Source organism: Diabrotica undecimpunctata, chromosome 10 (assembly GCF_040954645.1).
Source record: "Diabrotica undecimpunctata isolate CICGRU chromosome 10, icDiaUnde3, whole genome shotgun sequence".
Taxonomy (NCBI): Eukaryota; Metazoa; Arthropoda; class Insecta; order Coleoptera; family Chrysomelidae; genus Diabrotica; species Diabrotica undecimpunctata.
In genome coordinates this window covers 48,113,051-48,135,945 of record NC_092812.1, presented here as the reverse complement: position 1 = coordinate 48,135,945, position 22,895 = coordinate 48,113,051, and the positions used below count along the sequence as shown (strand labels likewise).

Genomic DNA, 22,895 nt, shown 5'->3' with positions numbered 1-22,895 from the left:
CCAGAACAGAAAACAGAGGAAATATTGTAACAAAATAACCCATCTTCGATGCGGGGTACGTGTCACAATATTCATAGAAGGATGAATCTCGAATATACAATCGATGGCATTTTCAATAGCGCCTGCCTTCGAGGCGCTTTCAACGGGAAGTCTAGAGATGGACTACTCCAGATGATTCTAGAATAATACTTTTGGTATATATATGAACGCTGTTATGAGTTGAGTTTAGTTGATAAGATATTTTCGTGCTGTAAACTTATAAATAAATAGATTTATATAAATTAAGAACCGCTCGTTTTATTTAAAAACGGTACAGTGGTGTCCGGTGTGAGGATAATTGATTTATTTAAAAATAAATTCAGCAGTGACTTTTGAAAAAGACTTTTGAACTTTTGAAAAGTATTGTTCGTCGGAAACATCCGTGTAGTTCGGTAGTGATCTTTGTACGAAAGAACGTTTAAAAAAGTACGTGTGTTCCTGGCCAAAGATGCTTCTAGTACAACTTTCAGTAAAACAGTTGCGTGAGCAACTAGAAGAACGCGATGGAGACTGCAGCGGGTCCAAGAAGATCCTCCAAGAACGACTGAAGAATTTTCTTAAAAAGAATGGAGATGACCCAGAGACATTCCAGTTTCAATCAGCAGAAGAAACAGTTTTACCAAAAATGAATGAGAAATTTGAAAATGTCTCGCAAATGATTGTAGAAACTTCTAGAAAAAATGATGAAAGATTCGATGAAATGTCTCAAATTATTAAAGAAGTAGCTAGACAAAACGACGAGAAACTCGAAAATGTTTCTAGAAGATTCGACGAGAAATTTGAAAATGTTTCTCAAATGATGAAAGAAACTTCTAGAAAGAACAATGAGAAGTTTGAAGAAGTTTCTAAAATATTCGATAAAAGTAGAAGAGAAGATCAAACAGTTAGAGAACATGATAACCAATACAAAAGTGCTACCATAAGTTAATACAATAGTTTTAGATCCGGTAGTGAAAGAAGAATCACCTAGAGACGAAACGACACCTCATATGAGATTCAAATTGCCACCATTTGATGGAAAGTCTTCTTGATCCATATACCTTAGACAATTTGAAGCTATTGCGACAGCCAATCATTGGACAGACAAGAAAAAGCTGTTTTCTTGACTGCTGCTTTACGAGGTGATGCTGCGGATATCCTAATATCGATTCCTAAGGGTCAAGAAAAGTGTTACCAGACCTTGTTCACTCTACTAGATAAACGTTACGGAAATGCCCATCTACAACCAGTTTACAAAGTACAAATAAGAAGTAGAATTCAAAGTGCAAGTGAGATTTTGCAAGAATTTGAAGCAGATGTTGCTCGTATAGCGCTGTTGGCTTATCCGGAAACACCAGATAACATATTGGAAGAAATTGTTGTAGATGCCTTCATAAATGGGTTGAGAGACAGTGAACTACAGAAAGCTTTACGACTAGCAAGACCGAAAGTTTTAGATGAAGCGTTTGCGGGTATTCTTTTTTCGTAAAATCAACTAAAAGGGTGCAATCAAACTCTACTTCTTAGAGGTAACTATGAATTTTTTCCTATTTAAATATAACATTTTACAGTAAGTAAACCTCCTTTTTACTGTTAAATTAATTTCTCAATTTCTAAGTTCTCTCTCATTTCTAGGAGTAACGAGTTCCACGTTACAACCACAATTTGAAAATTCAAACCTTACTATCAGGATAATAGAAACGCGAAAAGATCGTCAAATCTATAAGTCAACAGTAGTTTGCCGGTTGCATTGCAATTTCCTACTTTACCCGCTTGTTAATTGTACACGCCCCCGTTTTATTACTGACCCAGGTACCCACCCACTTTCTACATAATTATGGCCGCACCGTTGCTGCGCTGTTGCCCAGCTTACTCTTACATTATTTCCTATCAATAACCCAGCGTGCATTAATCGTTAATGCATTTATTTATAGCAAAAGCTAGTTAGCAAGAAATTATGTAAGACTAAAGTTAAGTAAGCTGAAATATAGTTGTACCATTTATTTCACTTAATGTTTTAACTTTTTTTTGGGAAGTTTGTAATAAATATTTCTGATTAGACTGTAAATATTTATGAGAACGGCAACACAGTGCTGTTTGCTGTTTTAATACAATCTGTCTTTTAAATTTATTCTAACTAAATATTAGAGCTATAATATAATTTTTAAACGTAATCTAATTAAAATAAAAATTAAATTCAATATTTTGTTTTAAAATAATAATTATTCATAATAATAATTATTGTAACAAATTTAGACTACTTACACCATCTATATGGTAAAAGTCAGACTAGTATGGTAGCTGAAGGTGGAAACTGTAACTTTATAAGTAAAGTTTGAAATTAGCCGATGATTTTCGGACTTTTATGTTATCCTGATAGAAAATCAGGAATTTTGAATTCTTACTACTGAGCGTAGGCGCAAAATTTCTTGCTTTTTAAATAAATGCATTTATTTATCTTGAGAAAACTAATAAGTATTTTTGAAAAATTTAAACGCATAATGAAAGATTACACTATTACCAAGGGCCGAAAATCCCTAAAAACTTCTATAATGTTTATTTTAGTACAGCGGTGAAAAAGAAGTGAAAATTAAGTGTGATTTGTAATTTCAAATATCTTATTCAAAAGAAACTTTTTGTTTATTATAAGGCCCTCGGTAATAATTTAATCTTTCATTCTGTGTTTCTAATAGAAAACAAGAGTTGAGTCCGAATTGGAAATCTTGTCAATTCTTCTTCTTACCGCGCCTATTCGTTCCGGATGTTGGCGATGAGCATGGCTATCCTAACTTTGCTTGCATCTAATCGGAATAGTCCAGTCCGGTTATAGACTTATTGAAATACTTTCTCAGGTTTTGAAGCAAAGATATTCTTCTCCCTGGATCCCTTTTTTTATTGTGTTAATGATCTCGCATCCTTTGCTTATAATAAGTAGGACCTTAACACTAGTTATGCCATCCTCCTGTTAGACATCTTTAATGCGTCTGTAATACCAATAATACTACTATTACAAAAGAAGAAATATTACACGCATTACAAACAATGAAGAGTGGGAAAAGCCCTGGACCTGACATGCTTCCTATAGAAATCCTAAAACTTCTAGATGAGAAGCACATTGATGTTTTAGTGACACTCTTAAACCAAATTTATAGTTCAGGCGTATTACCCAAAGAGTGGTTAACGTCGATTTTTATTTGTCTCCCCAAAAAGAAAAACGCAAGAGAATGCAGCGATTACCGCACCATTAGCTTGATGTCTCATGTGCTAAAGTTACTACTTAAAGTCATCCATAACCGAATATATCACAAACTGGGCATAGACGTTAATGATACACAATTTGGTTTTCGTAAAGGCCTAGGGACGCGTGAAGCTCTTTTTTCACTTAATATACTGATACAAAGATGCCTGGACATCATCAAGATATATACCTATGTTTGTATGTCAGAATGTCCTGAAATCAAAGAAGATTGACTACAACGACCTCAGGATCATATCAAATTTATACTATAAACAGCGAGCAAAAGTACGTGTTAACGCACAGCTGTCAGAAGAAATTGAAATTATATGTGGAGTGAGACAGGGATGCGTATTGTCGCCAATTCTTTTTAATGCCTACTCCGAAGAAATCCTGAAAAACGCTCTTGAGGGTGAAACAGCTGGAATAAAGGTAAATGGAGTTCCCATTAACAACATAGATATGCGGACGACACTGTAATCTTAGCCGAAAATATTGAAGATCTTCAGAGACTGGTGACCAGAATAGCGGAGTATGGAAAAGAGTATGGTCTAACAATGAATGCCAAGAAGACGAAATTTATGAGAATATCGAAAACTCAAAGAAATAACGAGAATCTTCTAATAAACGGAACAATGATTAACTCCACAAATGATTACATTCAGGAGATCAAAATCAGAATAGAAAAGGCTAGAGCAAATTTCAACAAAATGAGAAGAATGCTATGTACAAGGGATTTAAAATTGGAACTAAGAGTTCGGTTGGCGAGATGCTATGTTTTTTTAGACTTTATTTTATGGAATGGAATTTTGGACCTTGAATGCGACATCAATGAAAAAACTGGAATCATTCGAGCTGTGGGTGTATAGAAGAATTCTGAAAATATCGTGCAGAACACGTCACAAACAAAGAGGTTCTGAAAAGAATGAATAAAGAAATAGAAATTTTAAATATAAACAAGAAAATATCTCGGACATATTACACGTGGAGAGAAATACACCTTGCTCCAACTGATTATGCAGGGAAAGATCCAAGGAAGGAGAAGCATAGGGAAGCGTAGAATGTCATGGCTGCGCAACCTGAGAGAGTGAGTGGTACGGATGTACATCAAAGGAACTTTTCAGAGCAGCCGTCTCAAAACTCCGAATAGCTATGATGATTGCCGACCTCCGCCGCGGAGATGGCACTTGAAGAAGTAATACTACACTAGAGTTTCAGAAAGTGTCCAAGCTCTACTCCGTATAATATCGTAGAAAACGTTTGGCATCCGACGATAAAAATTTTGGTAAATCGTGATTTCTGAAAAGAGACTTGATCTCTATGAACGCTGATCTTGCTTTCCCTATGGGTTATTTTATTTCAGTAGAGTGGTCCCATTGACTGTTTATGCTGGTATCAAGGTATGCGTAGCTGTTTACCCTGTGAGCTGGCTGTTGGTTAACCAAAAGCCGTGTATTTAATGGGCCCTTTTCAAAATCGGCGATTACAGAAAAGTCAGCGTGATCACGACTGTGTAGAGGGCATACTCGGCTATACTTGAACATCATTGTCTTTGATCGCCTACAACCCGTGAATTATCCCCATAGACGCATCAAAGGGAATCGCTTAATGCTTGTCGTTCCACATACTATTACTTGCTAATTCGGACGATTGCATATCTCGCATTTACAGACTACCACGTACTTTCAAGTTTTGGTATTAAGATCCAGTCCATATTCTCTACTTATATCTATTTGCACGATATTTTTGTTTGTACACCATCCAAGCTATCTGCAAAAACTACTGCGTCGTAGGCATATATAATGTTGTTTAGACGTACTCCGTTGACTAATACGGCTTTCTATAGTTCTCCAGTGTGCTTGCTCTAAAGATATGCTCAGAGTACATGTTAAATAACACCAGGGACATACGCATCAGTGTCTTATTCCCGTAGCTATGGAGATTGCCTGTCAACTGGTCATCCATTTTAAGACGGTTATGAACTTATCACGTTTTACTCTAAGATGCGTGTGTAACACCAAATTTCGAATGCCTCGAGTATTCCAATAAAATTTATGCAATTAGAAATATTTCCATCATCAGAATCTCAAAACCTACTAGGCACTTCTTGTTTTTTTTACTTTCCATATATACCACAGAGAGTTGTTTTGATAAAAGTTTCTCTACTTGACATTTACAAGAGATATACCAACAATAAGCAGCATATTTGTATACCAAACGTTGTCCTAGCTATAGCAGAGCCCATAAATTGTGTAAGGTCATCTAAAAACTCATTTAAATTGCAGGATATAAAGAAAATATATGTCACTAAACATTTTTTTTTATTGGTGCATATAAATCCACGTTTTTTTGTTTTTGTCTTTCAACTTTGTGTTGTTTTTCTTTAATACAAGGAATGCAAGCGTATTTCATTTTCGATTTTTATATACTTTTTTTAAAACATATTTCACATGATGTAAACCTTATTTTTTCCAGGTCTAATTATATCTTTATAACTTATTTTGTGATAAGTTAAAATAAAACAAAATGAATATATTTTACCTTTTATTTGAGATGACATTCAACAGTATAAGAACAGTTTATTACAAATTTAAAAAATACTATATAATGAAACCTCTAATAAAAAATCATACATACAAATAAACATGCAAGATACATACCATACATTTCTCATACAAACAGTACTTTATTGTTTCAGATAAATTCTGTATTACATTCTTCAATGGTATAAGTAAACCCAATATTCCAAAGATGTGAACAGATCAAAATGGTTTTCTTTGTTCAAAAGTGTTTTAGAGATCAGAAAGTCTTAGATGTTTAAATTTTTGTTGGTAAAACATTAAAAATTGAACTATAAACATACGCTTTTTAGTATATTATACTCAATATTCAAACAATAACTGAATGGGCATAAGCTTATATGAGACCTATATGACGTAACATAAATGTTCATAAGCTTTCACATAGTGCCATCGTCAGTACAGTTTAACATTGAATTTTATAAATTGTTGAATAGTTAACACTGAACGGGTGAAATTTTTTCAGAGAACTATGCTTTCCATAATTATCTGAAGTAAGTTACCACATTTGGAAGTTTCTAAGGATATATTCTCCTACCATCGTTTAGAACATACTTTCTGACAGTTAGCAGAACGATCTGAATATTTTTAAACCACATAGCTTTTAGAACCAAAATATCAGAACATAGAAGTGTAAACATAGTAAATATAGCGGGGGTAGTTTTCCCTGTGAACATAGTAAACATTTTTATAAAATGAAAAATAACTTACTACAGAGTGAGAACTAATGAATTATAATTCTTTATAAAAGAAAAATATCCCACATTCATTAGCATTTTTTGAAATTAAGCCTGAAAAATGCTGATTAAAACATCAGAATAAATGCTCCAGTTGACAAAGATAAGAAAAAGAATCTTGTGAAATTGTGAAAAAGAAATTGAGAACTGTTGAATCATCAAATACATCAAATTGCTCTTTAAAATTCCAATACATTATACATCGATTATTATAAAGGCATTACAAAACTGTAAAAAACATTCTAGAGATGTGGTATTTAGTTTGAATATCAAATAAAGAATCATACATTATTAATAAACAGACTGACAGGCTTGTAACCTTTCAATTATAAACTGGACATATACTTACTTTAATACATCTATTACATTTAGTTCATATGGAACAAAAACTGATGTTTACTGTTTAATGCGATTACAGAAACTACAAAACATTTCAATGAAATGTGTCAATCAGAATAAGAAGCTGAAAGGTTACGCCATACAAATGTACACGATTCTTTATTATATCAATTTGCAACATTAGTATCATTTTATTAAAAAATTAATCATATGATTTTAATAAACATTTATAAATTGCACTCATCTCTATACATGATTTTAAAATATATTTTGTATAACCCAGGTATATTCCACATCACACGGTATGATTAATATTATAACATTACAGCACTCAATTTGTATGTATATAATAAATCAAAAAATCTGAATTGATAATATACATAAAATATGGCACAATTAAGACAATTCAGGTTCAGAAAATGTTTTATAGCATCTTAACTTTACCAGAAAATAAAAAAATGGACAGAGCGTTTTTAAAAACGAGTTTGTTTGAACAAAAAAATCACTAATACACACAAGGCGAATTGATTATTATCCATTATAATTATTTTTTATATATTGCAATCAATAAAGCAACAAATTATTAATGTGACCAAAATTTAATTGTAAAAATGCTGGTTTCCATTGGTAAAAAATTACTGTAGGCGTAAGCTAGGAAGAATCTGCGCAGAACTGGTCTTCATACCGCTTCAGCCGAACGGTGTCGACGCGTCATCTGTTAAGAAATGTGCACTAAATAAGCGCAGCGTTGATTCTTCCTAGCTGGGCATTACTTTTTTGACGATTTTCTGGTAAAATTTTATGTAATAAAGTCTTGAAATCTTAATAATTTATAATACATATTTTTTGATAAATGAAATGACATTATTATGCCATTGCGTAAATATAAACTCTTCATCTAGAATGCTTTTTTTTATAAACAAGTAAGCAAATAAAATACCAGGTAAATAATCTGCAGCGTGTATAACCCCGCATAAAACCCGAAGATTGCTATTTAGTTTGGACTTGTTACATTGGACATCCAGCTCCAATAAAAAATTATATCGAATTAAGGTACCATCAAGAGTTACTAACAGTACCAAACAGTAAATGGCAACTTCCTCTATATATTGACTTGATTATTAGTACAGATCACTAGAATATATAGACTTCAGCTTAGACACTTACAGCATCGACAAAAAAACGCGTTACGAAAGTACTGTTGGTCCTACAAATATTTTTATGTAGTCACTGTACAAATACTGATATTAGAAGGTAATCGGTGTACATCTTTCGAGCGAGATGCTCAAAGAATTCTTCACATTTTTTGCTCAAATTTACAAATGCGAAATCACCTAACACCAAAACAACTACTTGCTTTTTTAATCATTTGAAATTTTATTGTACAAACTTTTAGCGGTTTCTGTTGAACACTAAACATGATCAAAAAGTTATAATTTGGTCATACAGTTATTGTGAAAAAAGTCCATTGCAGTTTATAGCTCAAGGAAGCACAAAAATCCTAAATGTCAAAATCAAACACTGAAATCAGGGTGGTTTAGAGAAATCGAATAAACTAACAAGAGTGTTCAAGCATATTCATTGAATATGATGGAAGTGACACAATAAACTATGTGAGATCTTGAATAACATTGGCCTCGATGATGGGAATAAGAAAAATTAAGAACTATTTTAGTAATTATATAAGTGAAGCAACTAAAAATCAAATCCTACAAAGCCTAAGGTAAGGTATCAAGTAAATTTTAATAGCCAATAATAGAGAGCAAAAATTTGAACCACAATGAAAAATGAGATCATTAAACACTATTAAATAGAAAACAAAAATAACTAACACACTTAAAAATGGTGGGTACCAATGCCATATTAACCTTACAACTAAGCTTAGTTTAGGAAATTATGTCACTCATTACGATTTATGTACGGAATATCGAAAAAGTAGAAGTATTCTTGTATACTCAATATAAAATGCTAAAAATTGTAGACTGGCCAACTACTATGAGACAACTTAGGTTTAGAATTTTCCAACTGTGGATTATTTAAAAACTAAAAAGAGTACATTTGAATTATCTTCTACGTCTGCTTAATTGATATTGTAGTCTATTTGTCAATTGCCAATTTTTATTTAACTTTAAATATAAATTCTGTTCTTACAATTGAAAAATGTTAAGTTATGTTTTTAGAGTGAAAATGTCGTTACTAATTACAGAACTCCACTTTGCAAAGTTCCATTAGAAGTTTAAAATATCTTAAAATACATTATTTTGATCAGTTTATTACAGATAACAGTTAAAGAATAGTTTTGTATGTATGTTTTGACAGTGTCAACGTTATTTTTCGTTGCAGAATCTCATTTTGCAAAAAGTTCTATTAACTTGTAAGGAAGATTTCAACTGAAATTTAATAAAAAAAATGAACAACATCAATTACTGCTTTTTTTTATTAAATTACATGCGAGTAATAACTACAATGGTATCTAGTGACTAGAACATAACAGCTTTTAAACTACTCTTTCTAGTTTTAAACCCACTATAATACTTCAAAGAAGAGTACTTGGAGGAAAAATACCATGAATGATAAGGGTAAGTTGGTTAACAATTACCATTTTTTGTTATTCCTTTTTTTCTATCCTACAATGGATTATCTCAATTAATTTGTTGATCGGATTAAAACTTTTCTTTCATTAACTTTTATGGTCATTAATTAACTACTGTATTTAACGAGAATATCCCACCATTTTAATAAAAACATACAATTTCGATTTCTCCCTCGGTAGTCGCTTTCTAAATCGAAAATCTACAACGATTTCAGAGGTGGAAATCGAAATTTCAGAGGTGGAAATCAAAACGTCAAATAGAACATGTTTGATTAAAATTGTGATTCGTTAAACAGTAGTTAATGTAGAAATGCCACAAGAAAATAGTTTCAGAAGCATATTAAGTCAGTAATACGAAGTTTTCAAACTACAAAATTAATTCAAAAACAATTTTAGTGGTATAAAAAGTGTAGTAAATAAATTTATAGCAAGTATTAAAATTGCTTCTGATAAAAATGTATTAAAGCTTAAACAGCTTTAACGCAAAATTACTTGTAGTAAAAAATTATATGACAAAAAAGATAACAATATAAAATAGAGCTCCAGACAATTAAAAAGATCAGTTTTTAAAGCTATTGTGAAAAATGTAACAATTTCTACAAATTTAGTAAAATAATTGTCAAATTCATTTTGAAACTGATCATTTTAATTAGAATTTGGTAAAACCTTACAGGAAAAAATACAAATCACTATTATATATCTAATCGTGAAAAAATAATATATGGATTATAAATTAGAACATTTAAAAATTTATATACCCATGATACAATAATGGGCAGAGCGAAAAATGGTTTTCTTGCCAAGCTGTTATTATAGAGTCACAAATGGTTATTAGAATATTCGTAACCAAAGCGTAGTGTTAATGCTCTGGCAGATTCACTTTTTCTAACATTCACCGCCAAAGCCGTAAGTACATGTGAAACTCATCTTTAGTACACTATCACAGTCATTTTAACCTGGTGTTGAAGCAAAAGTTTATCCAATTGTAAACCAGTCATGTAAATATAAATTTTATGTATAATATAATATATATAATACATAATTTAATAAAAATTTGTTAAAATTGTTTTTTTTTTCAAAAGTATCACCATCACAATATTATATGGGAATAAAAAAGTCACAGCAGCTTCATATTATCACAAATTTCTCATTGAGAACCGACGTAGACACTATTATCCCGGTTGTGATTCCCATTACTTGCCCAAATAGGATAGGCCAGAACCGTGTTAAGCAGATCATTGTGGATTTCCAGAGAATTTGTAGCATAATGCAGTACTAAATCCTTCAGAGTGGGGTAAATATTATATGGTTCAGTGAAGCCTAGTCCTTTCTGAGTTTCATTGATGATGCAATGGTTAGTACCTCCATTACATTGTACAGACAATGCATATTTATTCATCTGTCTTGACTTTCTTATTAAAAATGTGCCATCCTGCTTGCCGTCTAAAAGTTTTTCAGCATCAATACGGGAACAATTCAACATCAGCCAAGTACTTTCATCGTTATGTGGCAGAGTATCTGTATCTATCTCACAATCTCCAGGGGCTTCCTCCGCGCTTCTATTCAAAACCTGATTAACCTTCGTTATTGAGAAACCTCTTTGTAAGAGCCATCTAGTGTGCTTGTCTCTTTCACGCACCAAATTGTGAATTTGTGGTTTTAAGGAAGTCAATTCTCTTTCTAACGCTTTTCTATATGCCTCTTTTTGCTTTAAAATCTCTTCTAACTGTTCACAACTTTCAGACATCAAATTCAATCGCTTCTTGAGTAATTCTGAGTTTAATTCCAGGCTCTTAATTTCATGAGGCTGGGCTTCATTCTGAAATTTTTCTTGAATGGTCGTTTGCTCCCTGAATACTTGTACTAATTCTTTGAGTGCATCCAGAGCTTGCCTTTTGGTTTGTACTTCTATTGATGTATCGTTAAAGTCTTTAGAAACTGTCTCAGAAACTCTGTTCTTTTCCGTTAAACTTTTATTGAGATAGACCAACTTTTCAACTAGCTTTTCGATTTTTTCAGTCTTGGCTAACTCCTCTTCTTGATTATTCCGCGAAACGGGATACAGCAATTTTATATCCAATGAAGCGTTATACTGCGATAATGAATCATTTCTAAAATGATTAATCAGGTCTACAACTGACGGGAACGTATATGGTTCTGTAAAACCGTACATTCCATTACGATGGCATATCTTTATCAGTTTGTTTGCACCACCTTTGCGTAGAGTTAGAGTGTACTCTCCACATTTACTCGATGCATCTCGAACCAAAAATGTTCCATCTACAGTATCATTTAGCACTTCGTTCACATCTTCACGCTTTATATCACCCCAGTACCACTCTGCATCTTGCAAACTCAGCACAGCATTGAGTTTATCTTTATCCCTGTCGATCATTCCGTGATAAACACTACTCCCCATGCGAGACACTTTTCTAGGAGGTATAGCTGGAGCTGAAGCAAATTCCGGAAGTTTCTCTCCCCAATCACATGACAGCAATAACAACTCGACGATCCGATTATGGGCTTGTGTGTTGTAGACAACTTGTCTGAAACCAAAAAGATGATATCAGTTACTAAAAAAACACATCACCTAGTTGCTAAGTCAAACATAATTTTTTATAATAGATTATTATCTTATCTATGTACACACATCTGATTTGCTTATCATGAGTGTACTGGACGATAATTTTTATACTCATTCCTTATTATTTTATTTGGTTTAAAAATACTCTGAATTTGCAGCTAAAATACGATAATAAATATTATTCCCTCACTTCTATAAGATCAATCACTGTTTGATAAAAATAATGATGTTAATAAAATGAATCCAAGAATATTATTACCAATATTTTAGTATATTCTACGGGTAGATGTGCCTAATTAAAAGAAAAGTATTTTCTTTAAGCCTGTGTAAGAGTTGGGAATCATAAGTAGGTAGAAAACGGAATTTATGAATATGTGTGAAATGGACCCACCGTCACAGCGTTCCGAAAGATACCTATTGGTAAGACTTGAGGTATACAAAGGGTATTTACGAAGATGTCCTCGCTCCTCATTGTTATCAGTAAATGGGAAATATTTGGAGTCCTGAAACCTAATTTTTCCAATAAGAAGGAAAAATTTTGTATGTACGTGCCAAAGCACCCGATTTCACTTATAACTGAGTTAGACAAGCATACCACGGGATCAGTAAAAGTGTTTGACATAATGACATACTTTCAAATGAATTACACCCACTGTTTAATATCTACGGAGAGCTTATGAGCAGAGTGCTTGAATAATAGGACAAAGACATCTCAATAATTGGCCGAAAAATAAACAATCTACGCTTTTTCGGCGATACAGCCCTCCTTGCCAACAGCCAAGAAAACCTAATTGATCTTATACGGCTGGTTCAAAATGAGAGTAAAAGGTTTGGTCTGGAATTAAACAGCAAAGACAAAAATCATGATAGTGCATAGGTAACACAACAATCACACACATATAACCAAAATTGAACTATCAAGCCAAGATCGGCATGGGAAAGATGACCCAAAATATGGAAGGGCCTAATATTTCAAAAATTCTAAAAATGAGATTGTTCAACTCATTAACATTTGTAGTACTGACATGTGAACGCGGATGTTGACCACTTAAATGTTGCGAATTCCATGGACCGACCGTAGAACAAATAATTACTCTAAAAGAACTTAATATCTATAAGAGACTCCAGCAAAACCTACTATATTTGAAATATTTTGGACATGTCATGAGGGTAAACATAGACAAATATGGAGAGACTCATAATTCAAGGGAAGGTAGAAGGACAAAGACCACGATGAAGATCTCCAACGGGATGGATTTGAGCAGATCGCAGGAAGTTGCAAAAGACCTATATGCATGGTGTAACAGAAATGACTAGAGACAGAAATCTATGGAGACGGACAGTACATCATGACAACCACTACGCTCCCTCCAGGTGGTCAAAACTGAAGAAAGAGGAAGAATTTTGGAAGAACATGGGGTCCTGACAACTCGTCTTTTCCAGTAAGTAGAAAGAATTTTGGGATGCGAATGTGGTAAGAATGGTGTCCTGACACCTCATTTTTTTCAGTAAGTAATAACAGTTTTTGGTCCGTGGATGGTGGAAAGACAAAACAGAAATACAGACAAAACAAACACCTACCTTGCGAATATTGATGGTTGAGTGGGTCGCCAATAAATAGGAGGAAAACACATATTTATAAATACGTGGAGTTAAGGGCCACTGGCATAGACAGCTGAGTTCGGAAGTTAAGGTAATAGAAGGAATGTTGAGGTTTCTCATATTCCAAATAATAAAAATACTGTGGTAAGTAGCACAAAACACAACTTCACTGGCTCTATAGTATTGAGAAGACGAACAGAGCCCGAGCTAGAGTGCTAGAGTCACTATGGTCGGTCTCTAGGGTTCACAGATGAATTGTTTTGACTCTACTATTGAGTTATTGAAAACTAAGGAGATACTTTTTAGTATAAAATGCTGGTTTGGAAGAGTCGATTTGTAAAGGCTGGGGTGGACAGACACCAGAGTTTCAGGAGACGAGACAACAAATGGGCCTTTTCAGAATTATTGGTATTTCTTTAGCAACGCGATGAAGGGTAGTTTCTCTTTCAAATGTTGCCAAAATTTTTTAGCACTTTTCTTGTTCATGTTCTTCCCATTTGAAAGACTTTCTTCTATCACTGCGCTCTCTCTCTCTAACATGTTATAAAAAATAATAATGATAGATACAATGGAGAATTGAGTGACAAATATGTAACTTTTAAGAGCAATACCACAATGTTATATTCTAAATTATACTTCTTGACGGTACATTTTTTCATAACTAAAATTATTGGAATGCACTATACTGTATATTGTGTAATCGGACAGTGAAAATTTTAAGTTTGTTACGAAAAGAAGTTTTAAAAAAAGAAATCTGAAATCATTGCAGACATATCGACGCCATATTACTTATATGCATCGGGTTATATTTTAAAATAACGAAACGAACAGGCGTCTCCGGCGAAGCGAAAATAAAGTTCCGTTAGTTTTTAAAGGCTACAGGATGAATTTTTGTAAATGTTGAAACAAAATAAGAAATGTAGACATACTATAGAAGAGAAAAGTTGTATGAAAGCACACATGTAACAATAAATATAGTTCAAACATTCAAAAAATACGGAAGTGTTTTTAAAATGTGTATGATATGTGCATAAAGATATCAACACCACATATCTTGTATCCATACTAAATATCATGTAACAAGTTTATTCACAGTCGCTGACTGGAACCTGTGCTCATCTTTATACGAGTATATAAGAAGTTTTGCCAATTTTTTTGCTATAAACTAAACGGGTATTGTCAACGGTAGTTTTAAAATCCTAACAAAAGACACTAATCGAAAATAAACAAATAATTAAACTCATGTAGTGTCCGATTATTATAGTTTATTACTTAATAAATATTTTGAATTCTCAAGTCTTCAGTTAGAAGAATATTTGTAAATTCGCAATAGTATTTACATCGACAGTGGGAAAATTAAATTGGCCATAGAATGCAGACGTACAAATTATATATAATGTGTTAATTTTACCAAAGGCATTAAAGAAAGTTTTGCAGTTTTCATTTAAGTATTATTAATTACATGCAGTTTCCTACTCATCTTCAAATCATTAATTATTAAAATTATTTTGTTAGTATGTGATAACTGGTTATGTAAGCAAAATTTAGATCTAAAAATTATGTGTTCAGTGTAACAATCGATTTTAACGACTTATTCGCACCTAGGTGTTTTCTTTCTATTTATCACTGTTCTTGTGGTGTCTGTGGTGTGGTTATATTGTAAAATTCTTCCCACATATTCCTCTACATCTCCTAAAATTTAAGTCCTCTCTCTTCAATAGCCCTTTTACAACTCTCCAACTTCTCCACTAACTAGTTTGGCGTACGTTCCCTCATACTCATCATTCACGAGCCTTACTTACTTCTCAGGAACCCATTTCTCTCTCATACACCTTCATAGCATTATTTGTCTAGGAAATGTTTGGTACGACCACTTTAGATCTACACATACCAAATGCAGCTCAAACTGTTTTTCTACTATCGATCTTTCTCTTCGCAACCTTCGCTCTACAGTTCCCTCCCAAATTTTCATTTTGAGCGACATAAACTGTATCCCTCTCTAGGTCTTACCGTTCTGAATGTCCCCTTTAATGTATTGGGCATCCTTTCTTCGTCATATATCCTATTCACCATTTGCTACAAAACTACTACTTCTCCTAGAGCCTTCCTAACCTTCACAGGTATTTCGCCATATCATTCTTCATCCTATTTACAGCATCGACAACCTCATATCTTGTTATATCCGGTATTACATTCTCATTTGAGGTACCGCATCCTATATATCTCTCCTCCTCCGGTATTCTTCATTTCGCAACTTTCTAAAGTATTTATACCATCTTTGCTTTATTTCAACGATGTTAACTCTCTTCCGTTCGCACTCTTAATCTACCGCACGTGAGTCAAGTCCTTTGATGACTTGTCCTTTGCTTTAACAATGCTGTATAGCAGTAGCTACAGCGCGAATTGCTTCCCTCTTTGCTACCTTGTATCCTTATCTTCCCTTTTATACTTGTCATACCTCTTTCTTCCCCCGAACCTGTTCTCTCCAACTTTGCTGTTGGCTTACTACCAATCATTTTCCGTATGTTTTCCCTCAAACTCTCCCAGCACTCCACTCTTGAAGGCTTTTTCGAAATTCTTATCCTTTAACTTCAATCACTTTACTTCCTGATGTCCTACTGGCTTTCCGCCTTACTTTTATCTCCGGATCCACTATCACTGGTACAGATTCACCCTTTATGACTGTATAGTTGGTAACCTCTTTTATCTGGCTTCTACACAGCACAAAACCTTTCTGACTTTCTCCTCCCCCACCGCTATAGGTAACCTACTGGTCTTCAGTATTTATAAAGAACGTATTAATCACAGCTAAATCCCATGCCACTACAAAGTCAATCTTGAAAAGAATGTTCATTCAAATCACCTCCAATAACACTTTTTGTAGATAGTTATAAGAACTATACATTCGCAAAATTTTGCTATATTATGCCGTGGCAATGAATATTTGAACGCATAAATAGTTAAAATTTTCGACATGTTCAATTTACATTACACGGCTGAAATTGCAGTTGATTCCTACATAATAGATGCATACATTTGACTGTTATCTCTTTTTAACTTCATGTCGTTTTATCTATGTTAAAAATAAAGTTCATTAATATGAATAATTACTATTATCCAATATATTCAACTGTTATACATTTTTGCGTTAATGAAATATATTTGGCAGTTTTGGCATCACTCTTCGGGAAACCATACCATAAATCATTGTGAGGGCTAGTAGTTGGCTTTTATAAAACCAATTTTAAAACTTGCCAAATAAAAATGGCTGTCGTTTGTTGTAACAAATCTCCAGCATTGTAACCTATTTCACTTCGAATTACATAAAGTGAACATAAATCCGATAGGCGAGATAACTAATCTTTTTATGTTGGAGAGGTTTCCTTCTGTACCGATCCAGTAAATTTTGTAACAGCTAAAGTTGGTGTAAAACTATAATTCTCCGATTTTTGTCTGGCTCTATCTTTCCGCGATTATTGGAAGTAACGTTCATTTCGAGTTCATAGGGTGGATTAATCGGAAGAGATGTGAATTGATGTAAACAACAGCCCGTTGGAGACCCACATAAAATACTGTTGTCTGAAATTATCGACGTGAAATACTTTATGAGCTTGACACGAACAGTTCCGAGTAATTAAAAATTAACACAAATATTCGAAGAAAAAAAAATAGTACAGCTAGAATTATTTGTTGATTGAACATGAGGCAGACGCAAACACATATCCCCGATAAACGAAAAATCCTCAATCCCGAGGTGGGACACCCTCCTAAAAGTGTTGCCTAAACGATAACCCATGAAACTGAGATGGTAATTGGTACGCTGTCTCCCCAGTGCGAAAACAAGATTGAAATGAACCGGAACAGATGAATCATGATTTCTATCTTCCCAAGGTTTTATGACAATCAAAACAAATAAAAACTCTTAAAACCCTCTGGGTTTAATCTTATTTAATAACTTGTGATTTATAATTAGATAGTTCTTCGTATGGCCCTTATCAGTGCCCCATTTTTTTCTAATACGGCTACTATGGGCTAGAACATTGAATAAAGGACTAACGTTACGTGAGCGAAGGTTATCTTAATGTTGTCTAACCGCGAAACACCATCTCTTAGGATTGCATTCTTCCAATCTAAGTATTACATTCTTCTCTATTTGATAGCTGTTAAGAGCTCGTTTTGTTTTTATTATGCGCTGGAATAGTTGGTGAATCTTTATAGCCATAAAATAAGAACTATCCGTCTGTATAAACACATTAATAAAGTCTCTATGATTTTTTCTGTCGTAAGTCCATTTTCCAACTTTCGCATCCGCTGATTAAGACAGAAAAAACAGACAATGGAAAAATGTCCATTAATAAACTTAGAACTTATGAGAATGTCAATATAAGAAGAAAAATATGAATATTAAAGTTTTGAAAATAAAGATCTTAAGTAACAATGAGGTTTCATATTGATATTCTACATTGGAGGATTATTCTCCAATACTTAAGTGAAACCATGTTCTGGATGTATAAATTTAGCAAACATTTCACCGAATAGACAGTATTCTACAAAGTTTTACAAGCACCTCACAAAATGATTTAAAAGGAGTTTATCGATTCACTGAGAACTAAACAAATATTTTTTTAGAATTTCAAAACTATAGATATCTAGATAAGTATTGTGTAATGAATTGTTAAGTCAGCATTCTTGGCTTCAGTGCAAAACCCTACATTTCAATAATAAATTTAGACTAACTACAAGTTGTTTCATGTAATTCGGATCGTGTTTGTAAATAGAACAATTGTAATGAGGATATTTATCATACACGTTGGTATCACTTATGGATTGGTTAAATACTAGAAAGAGTGATTTGAATTATGTTGTCTGCCTGCCTGCTTACTTAGTTGATACAAGCCTAGTTATACGCAAGAGAAATATCTAAAAACGAAAACTCAAATATCAGTTGTAATTGAGGTTATAGCACCGATTGTGCTTATTTGTTTATTCATGTATTTTCACTCTATACTTGTATACAAATGAGTTCAGATAACTAAATTGTATTATTTAATTTCAAATAAATTTAACAGCGAAAATTGTTAAGTTTTGACAATGACAAATGACGTCTTAAATTCTCAATCTGACAATGTCATAAATTCACTCTGTAAAATTCGCGTCAAAATTTATCATTGAAATTTTATTTATGAACAAAAATGCTTGAGTATTCATTTTTGTTTACATACAAGAGTTGTATTTTTAGTTCGATGTTTTGAAACTCCAAAAACTATTTGTAGTGTGAGCAATTGCATTGTCCTGATATAGGATGAACAGAATAACCAGAAATTCAAAGGTAAACAAAGCTTATTTTTCTGGAGACCAAAACTTGGGGTATACAAAACTATTATCAGACCAATAGTATGTTATAGATGTTAGACATGAGTGATGACAGAAAATACAATAAGAAAGTTGTAATCCTTTGATAGAAAAGTCTTAAGGAAGATATTTGGACCTATTAACGAAAAAGGAGTATGAAGATCGAGGTAAAACCATGAACTAACTGTTCAAAGAGATACCGACTTCAACTTCAGAGAATTCGACAGGCTGGTCATGTAGTGAGAATGGATGCCGAATGATTACCGAAAAGGGCGCTAGTTAGTAAAGTGAAGGGCGCAAGATCAAAAGGAAGGCCACGGAAAAGGTGGAAGGGTGAAGTAGCAGCGGTCGCGCAAAATTTTCTAGACGTGAGAACGTGGAGTAGATCGGCGATGGAACAACCAAGGTTGAAGGCAAAGTTTAGAAATCAGCTTGATTTGGGCTGTAGTGCTATTGGAGAGTAAGAGATACTCCCGTCCTACGGGACGTAGGAAGGCAACAGCTCATACAGAGGATAATACATAAAACTTCATAGCGGGTAACTGTCTCTTATTGTTATATCTATATATACAACTCACAGTGCCATATTATATTCCTCTTTCTCTGCATATATAGTTCAAACCAAAACCTTCTTTCAGTGCGTCATAGTTTATCGAATTCTCTTTAACGCATTAAGTTGGAAGTGACAGAAAAAAAGGTACGTCCGTGATTATTATACATAGAATTTAGAAATTTTTTAAACTATAGATTGTTTTGTTTATTTCACGATAGATGGACTTAAAAGTACAAACAACCATTTTTGACACAATTATTATTCTGAAAATTATAGTTTCACTTTTGTGAAGAAAATTTTAGTCACAAAAAAAGGAAACGACGAATGGATGTGGCGGGAATTAGAATAATTAGATGGATGAGTGGATTGACAAAAATGGATAAAATTAAGAATGAGAATATTAGGGGTGGCACCAATCGATGTCAAAATCAGAGAGCATAGGTTAAGATGGTTTGGTCTTGTTCGATGCGAAACAATAATCACCAATAAGAAAAATTGTTTTAAGTTCCGTTTTCTCCCTACTTACTATTTTCAACTACGACAGACAGAGTTGTAAATAGAAATAAGACACCTAAATGGGAGACTGCACCTTTACACTCCACTTATTAGCTGCCGAATCCATTATATTATCATTGATTTCCGCTAAATAAACACAAAAACATAAAATGTACTCATATTCCATTGTGCACATGACTAATATCAACAGAAATCCAAAAGAAACAAAAAAATTATATAAATTTATATAAAAGGTCAAAGAGTATTTACAAAATTTGCGTATATTATGATAAGTCAATAAAGGTTATATTACCTTATCAAGACTATAAGTAAATTTAAATTTGGTTATGTTTGGTTAAGAAACTTTCCACAATAAATACAAGAATGAACAGAACCGTACCCGAACACGATCGCATCAAAAATTTTGAAGATCTACAATTGAGCAAATATTCGACTCAAATATGTCCAGGAGAATCATTCATAAACAAATTAATATTAGAATATGAAACAAAACATAAAAATCTTTAGAGAAAACATTACCAGGTTACTTAACAGAACAGATACAGTTGATCGCACCCACAAAACTATTTTGTAACAAAAATGTTACTAGAAACTCATCTTGTCAAGTTAATTACAATAAAGAATTACTATAGTTTGTTAGTGGCTTAGGTGTAGCTTTTTAAAGTAGTAGTAAAATCTTATTAGTAATAACAAAATAAAAGTGGTATTTATGATATTGTTGGCTAAATCGAAGACTGTTCTTCGTATTCATACTTACATAATTCGTTCCCACGGAGGTCTCAAGAAAATGTGACACATAACTTGAATTAATACAGTTGGAGGACTCTTGTTTCCTCTAGCATATTCTAGTTGGCATATTCTACACAAATGGCCCATAATGAATCTGAGAGTGGACTTGTGATGAGGCGGTAGCTCTTCTACCAACTGTCTCAATATAGACGTACATTCCTCATCGTTTCTTTTTCTCGATGCCTCTAGGAACTTATCGTACCACTGCACCGGGATCAAAGGATCTGGTAATTCTCGTAAATACTTCTTAAAAACGCCCGCAATTGAGACAGGACTGAACTCCGATAGATTCATGTCATGGGGATTTTCTTCAATCTTTTTAACAAGCGATAACAGTTGATCTGCCGGTGGAGTAGCGCAATACAAATTATACAGCTCGAGAGATTCATTACTTTGGGCGCGTTTCTCAAGTTCATCGGCACAGTAGATGAGAAGATCAGGTGCTGCACTTTCAGAAAGGCTGAACTGGCAACAGAGTCCCTGACCAAAAAACGATTTGAACTGAATGAAATGGGATCTATCATCCATTGGACGGTGGGTGCAAGACGGAAGATCAGTTGCTGCGCAAGTTCGGTGGGCTACGAGTCCGCAGTCTTGACATATAAAACCTTGATGAAGAAGACCTCGAAGATACTTGTTGCATTTATCACACCTTTCAAGGGTACTAAAACTATGTTGTGTCAAATTATGTGTGTAATTTGTGCCTGTGGACGATGCGGCTTCCTCAACATCAATGTTTCTTAACGTTAGACATATCTCTGGCTTTTTGAGAAGTTCATCAACACAGGATAGTATGGCTTTTTGGTGGAACTCGTCTTTTATTCCCATAGCCTGAAAAAAAGTATAAAGTTTAAACTGTTACACAAAAAAACGTAATGCAATTTTTTACAATAATCATACAAAATATAGATCATTTGAAGTAGGCTAAGAACGCAAACATCTACAAAAATTATTACAAAAATTAGCAAGTGAGGGTCAGTAGAGCAAAGACCAAAAGTACGACTTATTTGAACCCAAAGTTTGGTACTGAAACACAAATATCACGAATAAAATGCGGCTAAATGAAACTAAATCAATATGACGACAAAGCAAAGGTCACAAGGTATAGTGGCATATCCTCTTTCAACCAGATATTTAGATCACTAGACGTACATCAAAGGACTAGGTTACGAATCTACAAGACCATAATCCGATGGATAGTGAGTTATGGATGTGAAACTTTGATATTGACCCAAGAATCTGTAAACCGCATGGACATCTTTGAAAGCAAGGTAGTGAGACGAATACTAGGTCCTACAAATGAGAACAAGTGGCGAATCAGATGCAATATTTCGTCCTAGTAGGACTAATCAGAGCGACTCTGCAGAGGCCCTGAACGTGAAAACAAATATTTTCCTTCAAGAGGAAGTAATAATAAAATAATTTCATAATGCATCCAAAGATTTAAACAAAAATCTGAATTTTGGTTTCGACAACCGAGAAATATTTGGAGTTCTACTTTTTGGTTTTATTCTTAGATGGCGCCGTAGTGTCTTTATGAAGTTATTTTATTATTACTTCCTCTTGATGGAAAAGATTTGTTTTCACGTTCAGGGCATCTGCAGAGTCGCTCTGATTAGTCCTACTACGACGAAATACTGCGTATACTGGTTATACTGCGTATAACCGAATACGCAGAGGCAACTGTCTTTCTTTAAAACAATTGATGTAGACGCGAAGTCTAATATGAACTCTATCAATAGTAGGATATCAGAAGTATATGAGGACTACTAACAGAACTACTTCAAAAATAAGACGAAAACTATATACTTTAGTGCCTTTCTTTATATCAAAAGATATAATACTTACAACTAGCTTATCTCTATCCAGATTGATTAAATCTGCACCCTTGACATCCTTGCATCTGAAGACATCAGCATAGTTATAAAGATTAACGGCCGCCATCCATTCTATGACGTTCGAACAGGTCCACTCGGTAATTTGCTGCAACAGAAACAA

At 33.5% G+C, this 22,895-nt stretch overlaps 1 protein-coding gene across 3 annotated transcripts in view; it reads right to left on the bottom strand.

The window, feature by feature from the left end:
- Nucleotides 1–7,474: 7,474 nt before the first annotated feature.
- Nucleotides 7,475–22,895, bottom strand: part of LOC140452093 (phosphatidylinositol 3-kinase regulatory subunit gamma-like) — a 312,721-nt gene continuing 297,300 nt past the window's right edge. For all 3 annotated transcript variants that reach the window (XM_072546156.1, XM_072546157.1, XM_072546158.1), the window contains 3 exons: nucleotides 22,746–22,880; nucleotides 20,866–21,728; nucleotides 7,475–12,047 (listed from right to left, as the gene is read on the bottom strand). In XM_072546156.1, coding sequence (XP_072402257.1) covers nucleotides 10,649–12,047; nucleotides 20,866–21,728; nucleotides 22,746–22,880 — 2,397 coding nt within the window. In that variant the 3' untranslated portion in view covers nucleotides 7,475–10,648. The remainder of the gene's footprint in view (nucleotides 12,048–20,865; nucleotides 21,729–22,745; nucleotides 22,881–22,895) is intronic.